We start from the raw sequence: 17803 nt of genomic DNA, 5'->3' as shown, positions 1-17803 counted from the left end.
CGTGACGTCTAGATGAGCGGGAGCTGGAACGGGAGCGCCGACATCTGTCCAGTCAAGAGCAGCTCCGGTACCCACATCTAGCAGGTGAGCGTTCCCGGTGCCTCCGCTCGCTGGCAGGTGGCGTAGAGGGTCCCCGCGACTCACGACCTGACGGCGGCCCGGACGGTCTGGCCGGCGTCGAGGGTGGCCGGGAGCTGTCAGAAGAGCGGCTGCTGCGCGCCCAGCAGTGCGGGGAGCGCTCTTCGGAGTGGGAACTGCGGCTGCTCGGAGAGGTCTGGTGGGCACCCAAAGGGGGTTTGCCTCGTGACCTAAGACCTGTACCCGTTTGCGAGCTCGGGACGGACAGAGACATTATGTCCTTCGCAGCCTGCACCGCCTCCGGCGTCGACGGCATCCGTACCGGTGGGGATGCCTGGGTCGACGGTACCGGGCTGCTCTGCTCCACATGAGTCGGAGCCTTTGAGCCCGGGGGGGATCCAGGGCTGCCCAGCGCGGGACCAGCCTCCCCCTTGTCCTTATCGCAGCGTCGTTGTGAGGCCGAGCACTTCCCTTGCTTTTTGGAGGGAGAGCGGCGCCGACTGGTCAAAGGGGCCTCGCTACGTACAGACGATGTGGCGGCCGGCGCCGAGTCCGATCTGCGCACTGGCGTCGGAGTCAGCGCCGACTCCATCAGAAGAGCTTGAAGTCTGAAGTCTCTCTCCTTCTTGGTTCTTGGCTTGAATGACCTGCAGATCTTGCAACGGTCGCTGATGTGAGTCTCACCCAGGCAGTGAAGACACTCAGCGTGAGGGTCGCTCCTGGGCATAGAACAGTGACAGGAGTCGCACGACTTGAAGCCTGGGGCACGGGGCATGCCCCGAGCCCGCTCTAACAACTGAAGAACAATCTACAACGGTACCACTAAGGTGGAGAAGAAGGGCTGCAGCAGAGCTGGAGCACAAAAGTTCAGAGTACCTTCACTGGCGGCAAGAAGGAACTGAGGGTGTGGCTCCCCTTTATGGTGCGATATACAGGCGCCACTCCAGGGGTCGCTGCAGTGCTCCCCCAGTACGGGTACTGCTAAGGGAAAAACTTCCGGCACTGGTGCACGTGGCGAGCATGCACACCTACTGTGGAATACACAGGAGCAATCACTCGAAGAAGAACGAGGTGTGCCCGGCATGCTGTACCAGCATCTATCTTTTTGTAGTGGTTATGTCCACACTCAGGTAGAATGAGTTGCCATAGTTCAATCTGGAGGTGATGAAAAGCATGGATCACAGTGGCTAGGGTCCCATCAACATCTCCTGGTTAGGTGAAGGTGAAATATGGTGTTTCTTGCCATTAGTCCAGATGTTGTGAGGGGACTAGCGAAACCTCAAGGTTCCTCACCACTCTGACAGTTGTTTGATGCTCTTCATAGGTCCAAGCACATTGGTAAATTCCTCAAAGTGCTCCTCCCCATCTTAACTAACACTTCCATCTTCCCTGGACTGTGCTTGAAACAAATGCTTTTCATTCACCCGTTGATTTCTTCCAAGTGTTGGGAAATACTGGGGATGGCTTTAAAAGGAGATGTACAGCTAAGTGCCCTCCTCATATCAGTCCCCTTAGTCTCTGGTGTATCACAGTCTGTCAGGATGGTCTCATGCAGACAATGAAGAAGAACAGAGAGGACTTGGATGATAAGGACTAAGTTATGCTATCTGTGTTATGTCTGGTATGAATAAGCAGATCCAACATAGTACTATTCGATTTAATCTCATGAGATCTCACATGTGGCATCAGCAATGGATGATCAACATTGTTGAAGGCTGCAGAGTTATCTAGCAGTTTCAGCACAAAGACTTGTATATTTGTCTAGGGCCCGGAAAAGGTGATGGCTGCATCAGCACCAGCAGAGCCATTTCTCTGCTGTATGCTGGTCTGAAACCTGTGATGAAAACTGCATGCTGGCAGAGGACAGATGCTGCGAGAGCTTGGATGCAAGAGAGAGCTGGAGACTAGGTGATAACTAATGGTGGCATTAAGGACATTAATCAGGGTCAATTGGACTTCTATAGTCTATAGGGTTTTTTTTAGGTAATCTGACATCTTGCCTTCTTTCAAGGAGGCAAAGATGATCTCAGTTATCAAGGAAGCCAGGTGTTCTTAGTTAGGCTTCCCCAAAGGTTTCAAAGATCTACCATTGGTTTAGCTGTCTGAGCAAAGGATTGGGAACTAGAAACTCCAGACCCAAGTACTCATCTCAGCACAGACACTTACTCTTTTGTGACCTTGCATGAGTCATCAAACTTCACGATGCCTAAACTGTTCAAAAGAGACAAGGTAGGTGAGGTAAAATCTTTTATTGGACCAGCTTCTGTTGGTGGAAGGGACAACTTTTGAGCTTCAGAGAGCTCTTCATCGGGTCTGGAGAAGATACACAGAGTGTCTAATCTAAATAAAAGGTGGGACAGATTGTTAAGCATAAGGGGTTTATGCATGCTGTAGAAGATCATTTAAAATGAAGTGGGCAATTAAGGGTTAGAGGACAGTAAAATGTGTTACAAATTGTTGTAATGAGCTCTGAGGAGCTCGAACCTTCCACCAACAGAAGTTGATTCAAAAAAAGATATTACCTCACCTACACTGTCTGTCTCATATCCTGTGACCAACAGTTATAACAACACTGCAATAAACTATTCAATGCAGATAATACTTTTTTACCTACTGTAATTATTAATGCTTATTTATCTTACAAGGGTGTTGTAATAATCAAATTGTTATAACATTTTGAAGATGTAAAAGGCTATGTACGTGGAAAGTATTCTTATAAGTACTAATAAATAATAATGAAATTAAGAATCTCATAACTAATCATTTAAAATTAGGATTGACTTCACCTGAACATCAGTGAACAATAAATATATTTTTGTATATTGTTTATTCATAACTAAGCGCTACTGGTAAGCAGAAAAATAATTTAGTATGAATTAATTCTGTATGTAAAATGCATCTATAGCTGAAATAACATTGGAGGAGGTCATTTTTCCTTTGTAGTAGGAAACAGAACTTTAAATCCTGGTGATAGCTCAATACCATAAAACATTAATAATAGAAGTTATCTACTTCATAAATTATCTATTTAGTTAATTGCCATAAGCATGCAGCCAGCTATTGCTCTTTAATTATTCAGTAAAAAGCTCTATTCATAATCACTGTTATAGTCTAACCAAATATTTATAAAATAAAAGCAGAATTTGTCAGAATCTCTCCCAAAAAAGGACAGCAGAAGGAAAGAGATGATAGAGCAATCTCAAAAATTATTCTACAATTTCATGGCTATCTCTCTGATGAGTTATTTATTAGAAACAACATCTGACAGCAAGTCCTACAGCCAGAGGTAAAAAATACTGGGTTATCCTGAGATATTAAGCCCAGTCCTGAAGAAATAGAAACTAATTTACCTGTTGTGATCAATTGCCTTCTTTTCATTAACATTTCTGAAATGAGCTGGACAAATTTATGAGTGAGATTGTATGATGGTGTTGTTTGTGATGGTAGGTGGAAGGGCCAACAGCCATGGAGCCCACTTCTGGATTATGTCCTATGTTCCTAAAACCTCATGCTTCAGGGCTTCGTTCGACTACTTGCAGGAGCCAGGAAGGGATGACCCGCAAAATGTATTCTGAGCATTTTTTTTTTAAAGCTACTTCCTCTGAAGCATGAGTATGGTCACAGCTGGAGATGGGACATTGGGCGGGGTGGGCTGGAACTCTGAGGTGACACTGAGCATTCTCTCTCACAAGTGTTTGGCTGTCTGATTTTTGCCCAAGTGATCAGGGTCTATTTTATTGTCCTATGTGGGGTTAGCAAGGAATTTCCCCCCAGGTAAGATCTACAGTGACGTTGGGGGAGGGAGAGGGGGAAGGGGAGGAGGGTGCATTGAACTTCTTCAGCAGCATGTGGGTGTGGGTCACTTGCCATGAATATCTGGGTATATCTCACTTAATCATATCCCTGCTTTTGTGGGGCTCCAGGCACCGGGGCACCTTGGTCTCTCCTATTCTCTGCCTGTGGCATATAATAGTCTAGTCTTCAGTGGGCTGTAACACTTTGGTCTAATTTCAGTTGTTGGGTTTAGGGTATTGTCATAACTATAAAGGGAAGGGTGACAGCTCTCCTGTGTACAGTGCTATGGAATCCCTCCTAGCCAGAGACTCCAAATCCTTTTACCTGTAAAGGGTTAAGAAGCTCGGGTAACCTGGCTGACACCTGACCCCAAGGACCAATAAGGGGACAAGATACTTTCAAATCTTGGGGGGGGGGAAGGCTTTTGTGTGTGCTCTTTGTTTTAAGGGGTTGTTCGCTCTTGGGACTGAGAGGGACCAGACATCAATCCAGGTTCTCCCCATCTTTCTAAACAAGTCTCTCTTATTTCAAAATTGTAAGTAAAAGCCAGGCAAGGCGTCTTAGATTTACTTTGTTTTCTCAACTTGTAAATGTACCTTTTACTAGAGTGCTTATCTTTGTTTGCTATGCTTTGAACCTAAGACAGAGGGGAGTCCTCTGAGCTCTTTAAGTTTGATTACCCTGTAAAGTTATTTTCCATACTGATTTTACAGAGATAATTTTTACCTTTTTCTTTAATTAAAAGCCTTCTTTTTAAGAACCTGATTGATTTCTCCTTGTTTTAAGATCCAAAGGGGGTTTGGATCTGTATTCACCAGGAGTTGGTGAAAGGAAGGAGGGGGGAAGGGTCAATTTCTCCTTATTTAAAATCCAAGGAGTTTGGATCTGTATTCACCAGGGAATTGGTGAAGGTCTCTCAAGGCTACCCAGGAAAGGGAATTAGCTTTGGGATGGTGGCAGCGGACCAGAACTAAGCTGGTAGTTAAGCTTAGAAGTCTTCATGCAGGCCCCTACATTTGTACCCTAAAGTTCAAAGTAGGGATACAGCCTTGACATGGTGGCACAGCGGTGGGATCGTTTTAAACCCAAAAGCCAGTAAGAGATTTTTTTTCCCTTCTAGCTGCTTGGAGAGCAGAGCTGAAGGTAGATGCATATCTTATCTCTCCTTGCCTGAAGGCAGAGGTGTTAAGTTTTTTTTAACAAGGTCCTTTGTTAAGAGAAGTGTTCAAATAAGTGAGCAAACTTTGATCTGGTAAAGGTAATTTACAAGCTGTTTTTTTTTCTTTTTACATCCTCGGAAGTAGCTAGTTAGAAAGTCTCTGTTAACTCAGCAGCACTCAGCAGGAGCCTAAGCTAAATACATCCCAGTTTCAGTCAACTGCAGAGGGTGAGACCCAGCACAAGAAAACCAGGAAAATGACTACCAAAGAAGAAAAAGCTAAAGAGGAGGCCCACAAGAGAGCTATGGAGCTGAAAGAAAAAGAGATAGAGCTGAGAGACAGAGAAGAGAAAGCCAAAGAGGGGGCCCACAAGAGAGAGATGGAGCTGGAGAAAGCCAAAGAGGGGGCCCACAAGAGAGAGATGGAGCTGAGAGACAGAGAAGAGAAAGCCAAACAGGAGGCCCATGAAAGAGAAGAAAAAGCCAAACAGGAGGCCCATGAAAGAGAAGAAAAAGCCAAACAGGAGGCCCATAAAAGAGAGATGGAGCTGAAAGAAAAAGAGATGGAACTGGAAGCAGCAAGGACTAGGCAGGGTGCATCAGACCATCCTAACAACTCCTCTCCAGGTACCACTTCCCATCCCAGGAAATTCCCCACCTACAAGGCAGGCGATGATACTGAGGCCTTCTTAGAAAATTTTGAAAGGGCCTGCCTTGGATACAACATCCCTCCAACCCAGTACATGGTAGAGCTGAGGCCGCAGCTCAGTGGACCCTTAGCAGAGGTGGCGGCTGAAATGCCTAAGGAACACATGAACAGTTATGAACTTTTTAAAAACAAGGCCAGAATCAGAATGGGGCTAACACCTGAGCATGCCCGTCGGCGGTTCAGAGCCCTAAGGTGGAAACCTGATGTGTCATTTACCCGACATGCCTACCACATTGGGAAAAATTGGGATGCCTGGATATCAGGAGCAAATGTTAAATCTACGGAAGAGTTGCCCTTCCTATTGCAAATGGAGCAGTTTTTAGAGGGTGTTCCTGAGGAAATAGAAAGGTACATCCTAGATGGGAAGCCCAAAACTGTAACCGAGGCGGGGGAGATTGGAGCCAAATGGGTGGAGGTGACAGAAAAGAAAAAAGCTAGTAGCAGTTGGAGTGAATATCAGAAGGGGCAAGCCGAAACAAAACCTTATCACCGGGGACAACCCAAGGCCCCACCCACATCCCAAGGGAAACCCCAGACGCCTTCTCACCCCACCACACCAGTCTCCATCAACCAACATCGCCCCGGTGATACCTTAGCAGGGCGATGTTTTAAATGTAATGAACTGGGGCATATAAAGGCTCACTGCCCCAAGAACCCCAACCGATTACAGTTCATTACACCCCAATCACACCAAAGAACCCCAGACCCAGATGCCTCTCTCATACCCTCGGAGCGAAGGGAAACCTTGAGAGTGGGCGGAAAGAAGGTTATCGCTTGGAGGGACACTGGGGCACAAGTGTCAACTATTCACCAATCCCTAGTGGACCCCAAACTCATCAACCCGGAGGCTACAGTGACAATTCAACCCTTCGTGTCACAGTCTGTAACCTTGCCTACAGCCCAGTTGCATGTCCAGTACAAGGGCTGGGCAGGAATGTGGACTTTTGCAGTCTATGACAATTATCCCATCCCCATGCTGCTGGGGGAAGACTTGGCCAACCATGTGAAGCTAGCCAAGAGGGTGGGAATAGTCACCTGCAGCCAGGCTAAGCAAGCTTTCACCCCCATCCCTGTTCCTGAGCCGTCCACCAGGGCCCCGTCTGTGTTACCGGAGACCCAAACACAGGTGGTGGAACCGGATCCCCTGCCAACGACTGCAACAGCCGTAGTGGATCCAATCCCAGAGACCCAGCCAAAGCCAGTCCCGGAACCGGAACTGGCAACGCAACCAGCACCAGACCCATTGCCAGCACTGAGTCCAGCGCTTGCAACCCCGTCTACAACTCCAATGCCAGAGGACACCAGCGAGCCTGAACTGGCGGAAGCAGCAGATAACCCTACCCAAGAGGCTCAGCCAGAGCCTGAGATACCACATAGTGCACCAGCGGGCAGCGGTTCACAGTCAATGGAAAAAACCCCAGCCCCTACATCGCTTCCAGAGGGACCAAGCCCCAGTCCACAGTCCAAGGAGGAACTGATGTCTCCAGCATCAAGGGAACAGTTCCAGGCCGAGCAGGAAGCAGATGACAGCCTTCAAAAAGCGTGGGAGGCGGCGCGGAGCACCCCACCGCCTCTCAGCTCTTCTAACCGATCCCGTTTTGTTGTAGAACAAGGGCTTTTATACAAGGAGACTCTTTCTGGTGGGCACCAGGAAGACTGGCATCCTCAAAGACAGTTGGTAGTTCCCACTAAGTATCGGGTAAAGCTCTTGAGCTTAGCCCATGATCATCCCAGTGGCCATTCTGGGGTGAACAGAACCAAAGACCGGTTGGGGAAGTCCTTCCACTGGGAGGGAATGGGCAAGGACGTTGCTAATTATGTCCGGTCTTGTGTGGTGTGCCAACGAGTGGGAAAGCCCCAAGACCAGGTTAAAGCCCCTCTCCAGCCACTACCCATAATTGAGGTCCCATTTCAGCGAGTAGCTGTGGATATTCTGGGTCCTTTCCCAAAGAAGACACCCAGAGGAAAGCAGTACGTACTGACTTTCATGGATTTTGCTACCCGATGGCCGGAAGCTGTACCCTTAAGCAACACCAAGGCTAAAAGTGTGTGCCAGGCATTAGCAGACATTTTTGCCAGGGTAGGTTGGCCCTCCGACATCCTTACAGATTCGGGAACTAATTTCCTGGCAGGGACCATGAAAAACCTGTGGGAAGCTCATGGGGTGAATCACTTGGTTGCCACCCCTCATCACCATCAAACCAATGGTCTGGTGGAGAGGTTTAATGGAACTTTGGGGGCCATGATACGTAAATTCATAAATGAACACTCCAATGATTGGGACCTAGTGTTGCAGCAGTTGCTTTTTGCCTACAGGGCTGTACCACATCCCAGTTTAGGGTTTTCACCATTTGAACTTGTGTATGGCCGCGAGGTTAAGGGGCCATTACAGTTGGTGAAGCAGCAATGGGAGGGGTTTACGCCTTCTCCAGGAACTAACATTCTAGACTTTGTAAGCAACCTACAAAACACCCTCTGACACTCTTTAGCCCTTGCTAAAGAAAACCTAAAGGATGCTCAGGAAGAGCAAAAGGCCTGGTATGATAAACATTCCAGAGAACGGTCCTTCAAAGTAGGAGACCAAGTCATGGTCTTAAAGGCGCTCCAGGCCCATAAAATGGAAGCGTCGTGGGAAGGACCATTCACGGTCCAGGAGCGCCTAGGAGCTGTTAACTATCTCATAGCCTCCCCCACCTCCAACATAAAGCCTAAGGTATACCATGTTAATTCTCTTAAGCCCTTTTATTCTAGAGAATTAAACGTTTGCCAGTTTACAGCCCAGGAAACTGATGACGCGGAGTGGCCTGCAGGTGTCTACTATGAAGGAAAAAGGAATGGTGGCGTGGAAGAGGTGAACCTCTCCACGACCCTGGGACGTCTGCAGCGACAGCAGATAAAGGAGCTGTGCACAAGCTTTGCACCGATTTTCTCAGCCACTCCAGGACGGACCGAACGGGCATACCACTCCATTGACACAGGTAATGCTCACCCAATTAGAACCCCACCCTACCGGGAGTCACCTCATGCCCAAGCGGCTATACAAAGGGAGATCCAGGACATGCTACAAATGGGTATAATCCGCCCCTCTAGCAGTGCATGGGCATCTCCAGTGGTTCTAGTTCCCAAACCAGATGGGGAAATACGCTTTTGCGTGGACTACCGTAAGCTAAATGCTGTAACTCGTCCTGACAACTATCCAATGCCACGCACAGATGAGCTATTGGAGAAATTGGGACATGCCCAATTCATCTCTACTTTAGACTTAACCAAGGGGTACTGGCAAGTACCACTAGATGAACCCGCTAAGGAAAGGTCCGCCTTCGTCACCCAGGCAGGGGTGTATGAATTCAATGTACTCCCTTTCGGGTTGCGAAATGCACCCGCCACCTTCCAAAGACTTGTAGATGGTCTCTTAGCGGGATTGGGAGAATCTGCAGTTGCCTATCTCGATGATGTGGCCATTTTTTCTGATTCATGGACAGAACACCTGGAGCACCTAAAAAAAGTCTTCGAGCGCATCCGGCAGGCAGAACTAACTGTTAAGGCTAAAAAGTGTCAAGTAGGCCAAAACCGAGTGACATACCTGGGGCACCAGGTGGGTCAAGGAACTATAAATCCCCTACAGGCCAAAGTGGATGCTATCCAAAAGTGGCCGGTTCCAAAGTCAAAGAAACAGGTCCAATCCTTCTTAGGCTTGGCCGGATATTATAGGCAATTTGTACCACACTACAGCCAAATCGCCGCCCCGCTGACAGACCTAACCAGAAAGAAACAGCCAAATGCAGTTCAGTGGACTGATAAGTGTCAAAAGGCCTTTAACCAGCTTAAGGCGACACTCATGTCTGACCCTGTGCTAAGGGCCCCAGACTTTGACAAACCGTTCCTAGTAACCACAGATGCTTCCGAGCGAGGCGTGGGAGCAGTTTTAATGCAGGAAGGACTGGATCAAGAATTCCATCCTGTCGTGTTTCTCAGCAAGAAACTGTCTGAGAGGGAAAGCCACTGGTCAATCAGCGAAAAGGAATGCTACGCCATTGTGTACGCGCTGGAAAAGCTACGCCCATATGTTTGGGGACGGCGTTTCCAACTACAAACAGACCATGCTGCGCTACAGTGGCTTCATACCGCCAAGGGAAATAACAAAAAACTTCTTCGGTGGAGTTTAGCTCTCCAAGATTTTGATTTTGAAATACAACACATTTCGGGAGCTTCTAACAAAGTGGCTGATGCACTCTCCCGGGAAAGTTTCCCAGAGTTAACTGGTTAACAATTGTTCTTGAAATAAAACATATTGTTAGTTTTTATATAATCAGTAGTATGTCTAAAGGTACATGTGTTTTATTAACTCTGTTTTCTCCTAAAGCTCCAGGAAGAAATCACAGCCAGTGTGGAACCGGACGTCCAACACTATCTGTGATTTGGGGGGCGTGTCATAACTATAAAGGGAAGGGTGACAGCTCTCCTGTGTACAGTGCTATGGAATCCCTCCTAGCCAGAGACTCCAAATCCTTTTACCTGTAAAGGGTTAAGAAGCTCGGGTAACCTGGCTGACACCTGACCCCAAGGACCAATAAGGGGACAAGATACTTTCAAATCTTGGGGGGGGAAAGGCTTTTGTGTGTGCTCTTTGTTTTAAGGGGTTGTTCGCTCTTGGGACTGAGAGGGACCAGACATCAATCCAGGTTCTCCCCATCTTTCTAAACAAGTCTCTCTTATTTCAAAATTGTAAGTAAAAGCCAGGCAAGGCGTCTTAGATTTACTTTGTTTTCTCAACTTGTAAATGTACCTTTTACTAGAGTGCTTATCTTTGTTTGCTATGCTTTGAACCTAAGACAGAGGGGAGTCCTCTGAGCTCTTTAAGTTTGATTACCCTGTAAAGTTATTTTCCATACTGATTTTACAGAGATAATTTTTACCTTTTTCTTTAATTAAAAGCCTTCTTTTTAAGAACCTGATTGATTTCTCCTTGTTTTAAGATCCAAAGGGGGTTTGGATCTGTATTCACCAGGAGTTGGTGAAAGGAAGGAGGGGGGAAGGGTCAATTTCTCCTTATTTAAAATCCAAGGAGTTTGGATCTGTATTCACCAGGGAATTGGTGAAGGTCTCTCAAGGCTACCCAGGAAAGGGAATTAGCTTTGGGATGGTGGCAGCGGACCAGAACTAAGCTGGTAGTTAAGCTTAGAAGTCTTCATGCAGGCCCCTACATTTGTACCCTAAAGTTCAAAGTAGGGATACAGCCTTGACAGGTATAGATACTGGGTAGTGCAGAGATGGTGACCTCTGATATACAGGAGGTCAGACTAGATGATCCAGTGGTCCCTTCTGGCTGTAAACTCTGTAACATTATGAAAAACACCAACAAGATAAAAAGCTTCACTCTGTCATGAAAATGGAACTACAGCCATCTCTCTAGCACGTTCATAGATTCCAAGACCAGAAGTGACCAGTGTGATCATCTTGTGTGATCTCCTATAAAACACAAGCCATAGGATTACTCTGAATTAATTCCTATTTGAAGTAAAGCATATCTATAAAAAATCCTATGTAATCTTGATTGAAAAATTACCAATGATGGAGAATTCACCACAACACTGTTCCAATTCCTGATTAATCTCACTGTTAAAAACACACACCTTAATTCCACTCTGAATGTTTAGCTTCAACTTCCAGCCACTTGATTGTGTTATACCATTGTCTGCTAGGTGCTATTATTCACTTGCACTATCTCTGCTTACCATCTGTTGAGCATCCGCTGGTACCATCACTGGAACAGTAACGCATTTCAATCCTTTGTCTTCCAACCTCTAGCAAATTTGGGTCAGGCAAGCGTGCCTTGCAAGTGTATCGGAATCGTTGTTCATAGTGGCCACCATTGTCTGAGATATTGACCGGAGTCCAGGGAGTCCAGGGGGTGGTCTTTTTCAGCTCTGGACAGGGATTGGTGTTACAAGGTTGATACTCCTAGAAGAAAATTATCAATTGTTTATATATACAGTATGGTACAGAGAAAACAACCTGACAAGAGAATTTTGATCCCATCTCCTTCTCCTCCAATCTTCATCCCTGCAAGTGGATTCTGAATTCTAATACCCCAAAGGTTTTTTCTACTTGGAGGAATATACATAGAATGGGCTAGATTCACAAAGGAATTTAGGAGTGGTGACCCTGAGTGTTGCCACGCCTAACTTTCAGCTACCTAGAAAAATTACCGGGATTCACAAAGCCTGAGTTCGGCACCTTGACTCTGTATACAATGACTGGGGAGAGATAGGCGCCTTTCAATAGGATTTACAAAAGCCAGCATAATAGGCAGGTCCTCACCTAAGCTAGCCAATGGGAGGTGCCAAGCCAAGGAGTGTATCCAAAGCCTCATCCCTCTCTTGGAGACAGGTAGATAAGTGTCAGCTTCAGGAAGACATTGCCCTCTGCTTGGAAATTTCTCTCTTTGTGGGGGGAGGGGTGGATAGGGAGAGGAGGAACTCCACATAACTTTCAGCCCAGTGGTTAGGGCACTCACGTGGGATGTAGGAGACCCCCACAGTTCAAGTCCCTCCTCCACATGATGGAGAAAAGGGATTTGAACTGGGATCTACTACCTTTCAGGAGAGTCCTCTAACTACTTGGCTATGGAATATTTTAACATGGGGCTCCATCAGGCCTGGCTTACACCTAAAACATAGGTCAACCTAGCTATTTCACCATAGGCGCTGACTCCATGGGTGCTCCGGGGCTGGAGTACCCATGGGAAAAAAATTGTGGCTGCAGTGGCCTCACCGATCAGCTCCTCCCACTTCCTCCCATTGCCTCCCGCCCGCCACAGATCAGTTGTTCAGCAGCCTGCAGGAGGCCCTGGGGGAGGGGGCTGGAGTGAAGGTGGGACACACTTGGGGGAGGGGGCGGAATGGGGTGGGAAGAAGCAGGAAGCGGTGGGATGAGGCCTTGGGGGAAGGAGTGGAGTGGGGGCGGGGCCTGGGGCAGAGGGGGGGTCGACCACCCCCAGAGAAATTAGAAAGACGTGGCATTTTCACACTCCTGAGAGATGTAGTTAAGCTGACTTACACCTCAGTGTAGACACCCCTAGGTCAATGGAAGAATTCTTCCATCAACATAACTATCACCTCTCGAGGGGGCACATTTACTACAGCGACAGAAAAACCTCTTCTGCTGCTGTAGCAAGTGTCTAAACTACAGCAGCGTAGCTGCAGCGTGGCAACTGTGCTGCTATAGCACTTGTAATATAGACATACCTTAGGTCTCTCCTGTTAAAGCTGTTCCACTGTGGATAATACATAAAATAAATGGAGCAGGAGAACTGGATCCTGGGCCACTCAGCTGAGTGCTCTAACCATCAGGCTACATAGTCATACTCTCTCTCAATTATTCTTTCTTTATTCATTCACAGTGGAACAGCTTTAACAGGAGATAGACTGAGGCAGCCCCACACCAGAATATCTCATAGCCCAAGTGATTAGGGCACTCACCTTAAGGGCAGCAGACACAGTTCAAATCCTTTCTCCCCTTCAGGTGGACAGGGAACTTGAACTGGGGGTCTCCAACTTCCCAGGTGCGTATCCTAATCACTGGGCTAAAGTTTATGAGGGAGGTCCTCCTCCTGTGCCCCTGCTGTTTTGTGTAAGCTCACCTGTAGGGGGCCAGTCAGGTGACACTTCAGGCTAGTTAGGCAGAAGAAAGTCTTTCTTGCCCCAGTTTGTGCACTGCTCTGGAGCTTAGGCATCCATAAGCCTGATATGGGGTTAGAACTGCCCCACTCATCTCAATAGGTTGTAATGCTCACATGCAGAGGCAGAAACACAGGCACCTACGGAACTTTTACCAGAAAAATGTAGTTGTTGAGTGAGTTTAGGCCCCTATAGGGGCAGCTGAGCAGGGGCTTTGTGAATGTCTGTGGGGCCTGATTCTGGGTGTTAGGAGCCTAAAGTGGCACTTAGGTGTCTAAGTCCTTTTGTGAATCTAGCCACATGTTATTAGCTGCACTAACAACAATTAAATTAACTAGGATAAAATTAGATCTACAGTATCTGTGGTAATAAAGCTCAACTTTAAGGCATTAGCCAGGTCTATAATTAAGTAGTAGCTAAGACATTTAAACATTTTCAGACTATAAAGCATTTGAAAAAAATGTAAATAAAACATACAAACCAACTATTAATTCCCTTAATTACATTTGCCAGCATGCAGAAAAACAACTTACTACTCCATATGGATTAATCTATGTATATGGGACAAGGGTCTCACACATACATCTCTAAAGTCTTCAGTAGTGTTACATGGGTGTAACTGAGAGCAGCCTTTATCTCAGAGAGTCATATCCATATCTGGCTGTTTCAAAAATGATAATTTGATGACATTCTCTCAGCTCCGAGATACAATATTTAACTTATTATTATTTACTTATTTATGTTGAGAGAGTGTAAATATCATTTATCAAAATGTCACAGGAGGAAGTACAATAAATTTAGATGTCCACTGCTGCATAACTGCCCTGTGTCTTTTCAGTCATCATTTTCAGTTCTCTTTCCTTCCAAAATATATTGTAGTTCATGTTTAGTAACCAGATACTGTAGTAGAGTGAGTCTATCTCCCAGTTTTAGCACCACTGAAATAGAAAGAGAACTTAAATACAATGGGTTGAATTCTACTCTCTGTTACACATATCCAGCCCCACTGAAGTGAAAACCGGGATGAGTTTCCAGAAAGGCTGTATGGACATATAGGATGGGCCTTTTTCTCCATTGTCTTGTATGTGTGTAGTCATTACACCAGTGCTAAATCAGAATAGTAAGGAGAATTTTACACCCACTTTGCACAGCTGTAAATGACTACACATATTACAAGGCAGTGGAGAATCAGGTCCCACATGCCAGCCCTCAGTGCTCTATGGCAAGGTGGAATTTAATTCTGTGGCAAGGTCTCTGGATTCTGTGGCAGTTTCCGATAAACTAAAAAATATAATTTTTTGCTGAATTAAATACGAAAATGAATATCACAAGCAGTATAGTGATCTCTTTGTTCTTTACTTTGATAACAAAAAGTTTATTTTACACTGTTCTCACACTTTCAGTCTTCAATATACTGCAGATTTTTGTATTGATATTGCCCAACTGCATCACAGAAGATGTCAGGGTGAAATGGCGGGTTTTGGCAGCCAGGTATGGGACAGGTATGAGATGAGGTAACATTGTAAATGTCAACATTATTCACAACCTATTGATATGAGTGGGGCAGTTCACACCTTTTAGAACTATTGTTTCAGGCTCTCGGCATATTCAGAAAAACATGATAGCAAAAGTGTACCCTCAGATGTGGTCTACACTTAGGGCTTGTCTATACTTGAAACACTACAGAGACACAGCTGCAGCTGCACCACTGTAGCACATCAGTACCTTACATATTACCTATGTCGACAAGATGGGTTCTCCTCTGTTGGCACAGATAATCCACCTCCCTGAGAGGCAGTTAGCTAGGTCTTTGGAAGAGTTCTTCTGTTGACCTAGAGCTACCTACACCAGGGGTTAGGTCAATGTAACCACGTTGCTCAGGGGTGTGGATTTTTCACACCCTGAGTGATGTAGCAGAGTTGACCTAACGTTTTAGTGTAGACCAGGCTTTACAAGTTATATCAGCATAGCTACATGGATTAGGCGTGTGAAAAAAACGTAACCCTGACCAACATGGCAAAAACCCCAGAGTAGACTTAGCTGTGTTGACACAAGAGTGCTTCTATTGATGTAGCATGTTGTTCGGAAAGGTTGTGTTCCTACACCAACACAAAAATGCCTTTTGTTGATATAGGCTCTGTCTACCCTAGAGGCACTATTAGCACTAGCTAAGCCAGCATAAGCTATGTAGTGCAGACACATTTTCAAGGCTTTCTTTGCAATCCAGAAGGCTAAAAACATATGACCTGTTCACCACTGTGTTACTCCAGCTTTACTTCACTGAAATCTGTGGAGTTAAACCAACGTTAAAACTGAAGTAATGCAGTGGTGCGACAGGACCACCATTTTTTGTTTAAATGAAAGGTTAGGCCTCATCTACATTTAAAATTTAGTTTGACATAGGTATGGTGCTCAGGGGTATGAAAAATCTACACCACTGAGCTCTGTAGCTATGCTGGTCTAACCCCTGGTGTAGACGCAGCTCCAAAATCCTTCCATCCACTTAGCTACCATCGCTTGATAGGTGGTGTTCCTACAGTGACAGAAAAATCCCTTCTATTGCTGTAGGCGGCGTCTACACTATGGGGTTATGCCAGCATAGCTACAGCACTGTTGTTATGTTGCTATAATCCCCATAGTATGGACACGGCCATAGATTTTGGAGCACAGTTCTGCAGCAAATTGCGTGGCAAATTCTTGGGTTGCAGAATCACAAGGGCCCTGCCCATATGTCTGCGAAGGAGGTTAAAAATCCATAGAATACGAGTTTTTCACTCTTTACATTGACTGCCACCTAAAGTAAAACAATGTGAATTAAAAACAGTGATAGTTGTTGCATCTGTAAAAAATATATATATTACATGTGATATTAGCAATATATTTTGGTCCTGTCTCTACATAAAAACATAATAAAAATATTATTTAATGGAACAGGATATGCATCTATTGTTGTAATGCCAAGATCGCCCACACTTTTTGTGTTGTGTGATTTCAGTAATATATCAAAGGTAAGTATCCATCAGCAAAAATGGATAGCAACAATATTATGTGCAAAAGATATTCTACTTTAAATTGCAGATGGCAACATCTGTTGCATCCAACATGGAAATATTGGCTTTCTAAGTTTGAGGGAATATTGCCTCTGTCAGAAAGAGACGGTGCACAGAATAAATGATAGAATATATAGCAGATTGAGTACACCCCATTTTTCTGATTCAACTATAGATTCAAGACTAAAGATGATTAAAAGTACATTGTAGCATATTTTTTAAAAAAAATACTTAACTCTATTTGTTAGCTGCTACAGTTACAAGTAATAGAACCAGTTTTCTATCGAATATTCTGTTTCCTATTTATCTTTTTTTTCTGTTTTCAGTTTCTTTATTATTATTTTTTTATGCATACAGTATCTCCTTGTTGCGTGCACTTCTTTTGTTCTCTTTTCTGTTCTTATTCTTTGTGATCTACTGAGGTAATCTCTCAACATACACAAGACAGCTAAATCAGCATTAATAACCCATTAAAATTCACTCATCACATTGGTTGTCTTTTAGGATTTACTCTTAATGTACTGCATCGGTGGGGAGATTATTACTAGAATATTCTCTCAGAACTGTAGAATTGTATATTGATTCCAAATACTTCTGTATTTCAAGTTACTCTTGCTGTTTGTTTCATTGTGCACCAATTATGTCATTTTTCAAAATTCAATAGCTGTAGTTTTGAGGTGGTAGCTGAAACCTTCTCATATAAAGGACCAGAGTCTCACCTGGTATAAATGGGCAAAGTTCCATTGGGTTCTGGCCCAAAATATTTGTTTCATGTGGAAAAAAGTAAAGAATCCAGCAGAAAAAATAATTAAGCAGATGCAAACTGAATGGACCAGCAAGCTGCCTAAGGGTATGTCTACACTGCAATTAAAAACCAACGGCTGGCCCGTGCCAGCTGGCTCGAGCTCATGAGGTTCGAACTAAGAGGCTGTTTAATTGCAGTGTAAATGTTCGTGTTTGGGCCCCTTCCACCTTACAGGTCCCTAGAGCCTGGGCCCCAGTCCAAGCATCTACACAGCAATTAAACAGCCCTTTAGCCTGAGCCCTGCGAGCCAGAGCCAGCTGCCACAGGTTTTTAATCGCAGTATAAACACACCCTGAGAAGAGATAGGGCTGGAAAATTCAGCAGCCACAGAGCCTGTCAGACATCTCCTGTGCTTTATCCCAGCATCAACCTCATGTGTTCCCTGCATTTGTCAAGATAAACCCACTATAAACTGAAGCTCTACTTCTCTTGGGTATTATGATGCCATTATATTCATTTTTTTTACCTTTGTTTGCCCGTAAAATCAAAAGTTCTTGAGTAGACTGAAATAGCCTTTTTCTTCAAGAA

The 17803-nt window shown here is 45.3% G+C and overlaps 1 protein-coding gene across 1 annotated transcript in view; it reads right to left on the bottom strand.

Moving 5' to 3' along the window:
* SEMA5A (semaphorin 5A) overlaps positions 1 to 17803 on the bottom strand; it is a 505753-nt gene that overhangs the window by 70579 nt on the left and 417371 nt on the right. The window contains exon 15 of the mRNA XM_065399065.1: positions 11477 to 11702. Coding sequence (XP_065255137.1) covers positions 11477 to 11702 — 226 coding nt within the window. The remainder of the gene's footprint in view (positions 1 to 11476; positions 11703 to 17803) is intronic.

Source organism: Emys orbicularis, chromosome 2 (assembly GCF_028017835.1).
Source record: "Emys orbicularis isolate rEmyOrb1 chromosome 2, rEmyOrb1.hap1, whole genome shotgun sequence".
Classification (NCBI taxonomy): Eukaryota; Metazoa; Chordata; order Testudines; family Emydidae; genus Emys; species Emys orbicularis.
This window is presented reverse-complemented; position numbering and strand designations above follow the sequence as displayed.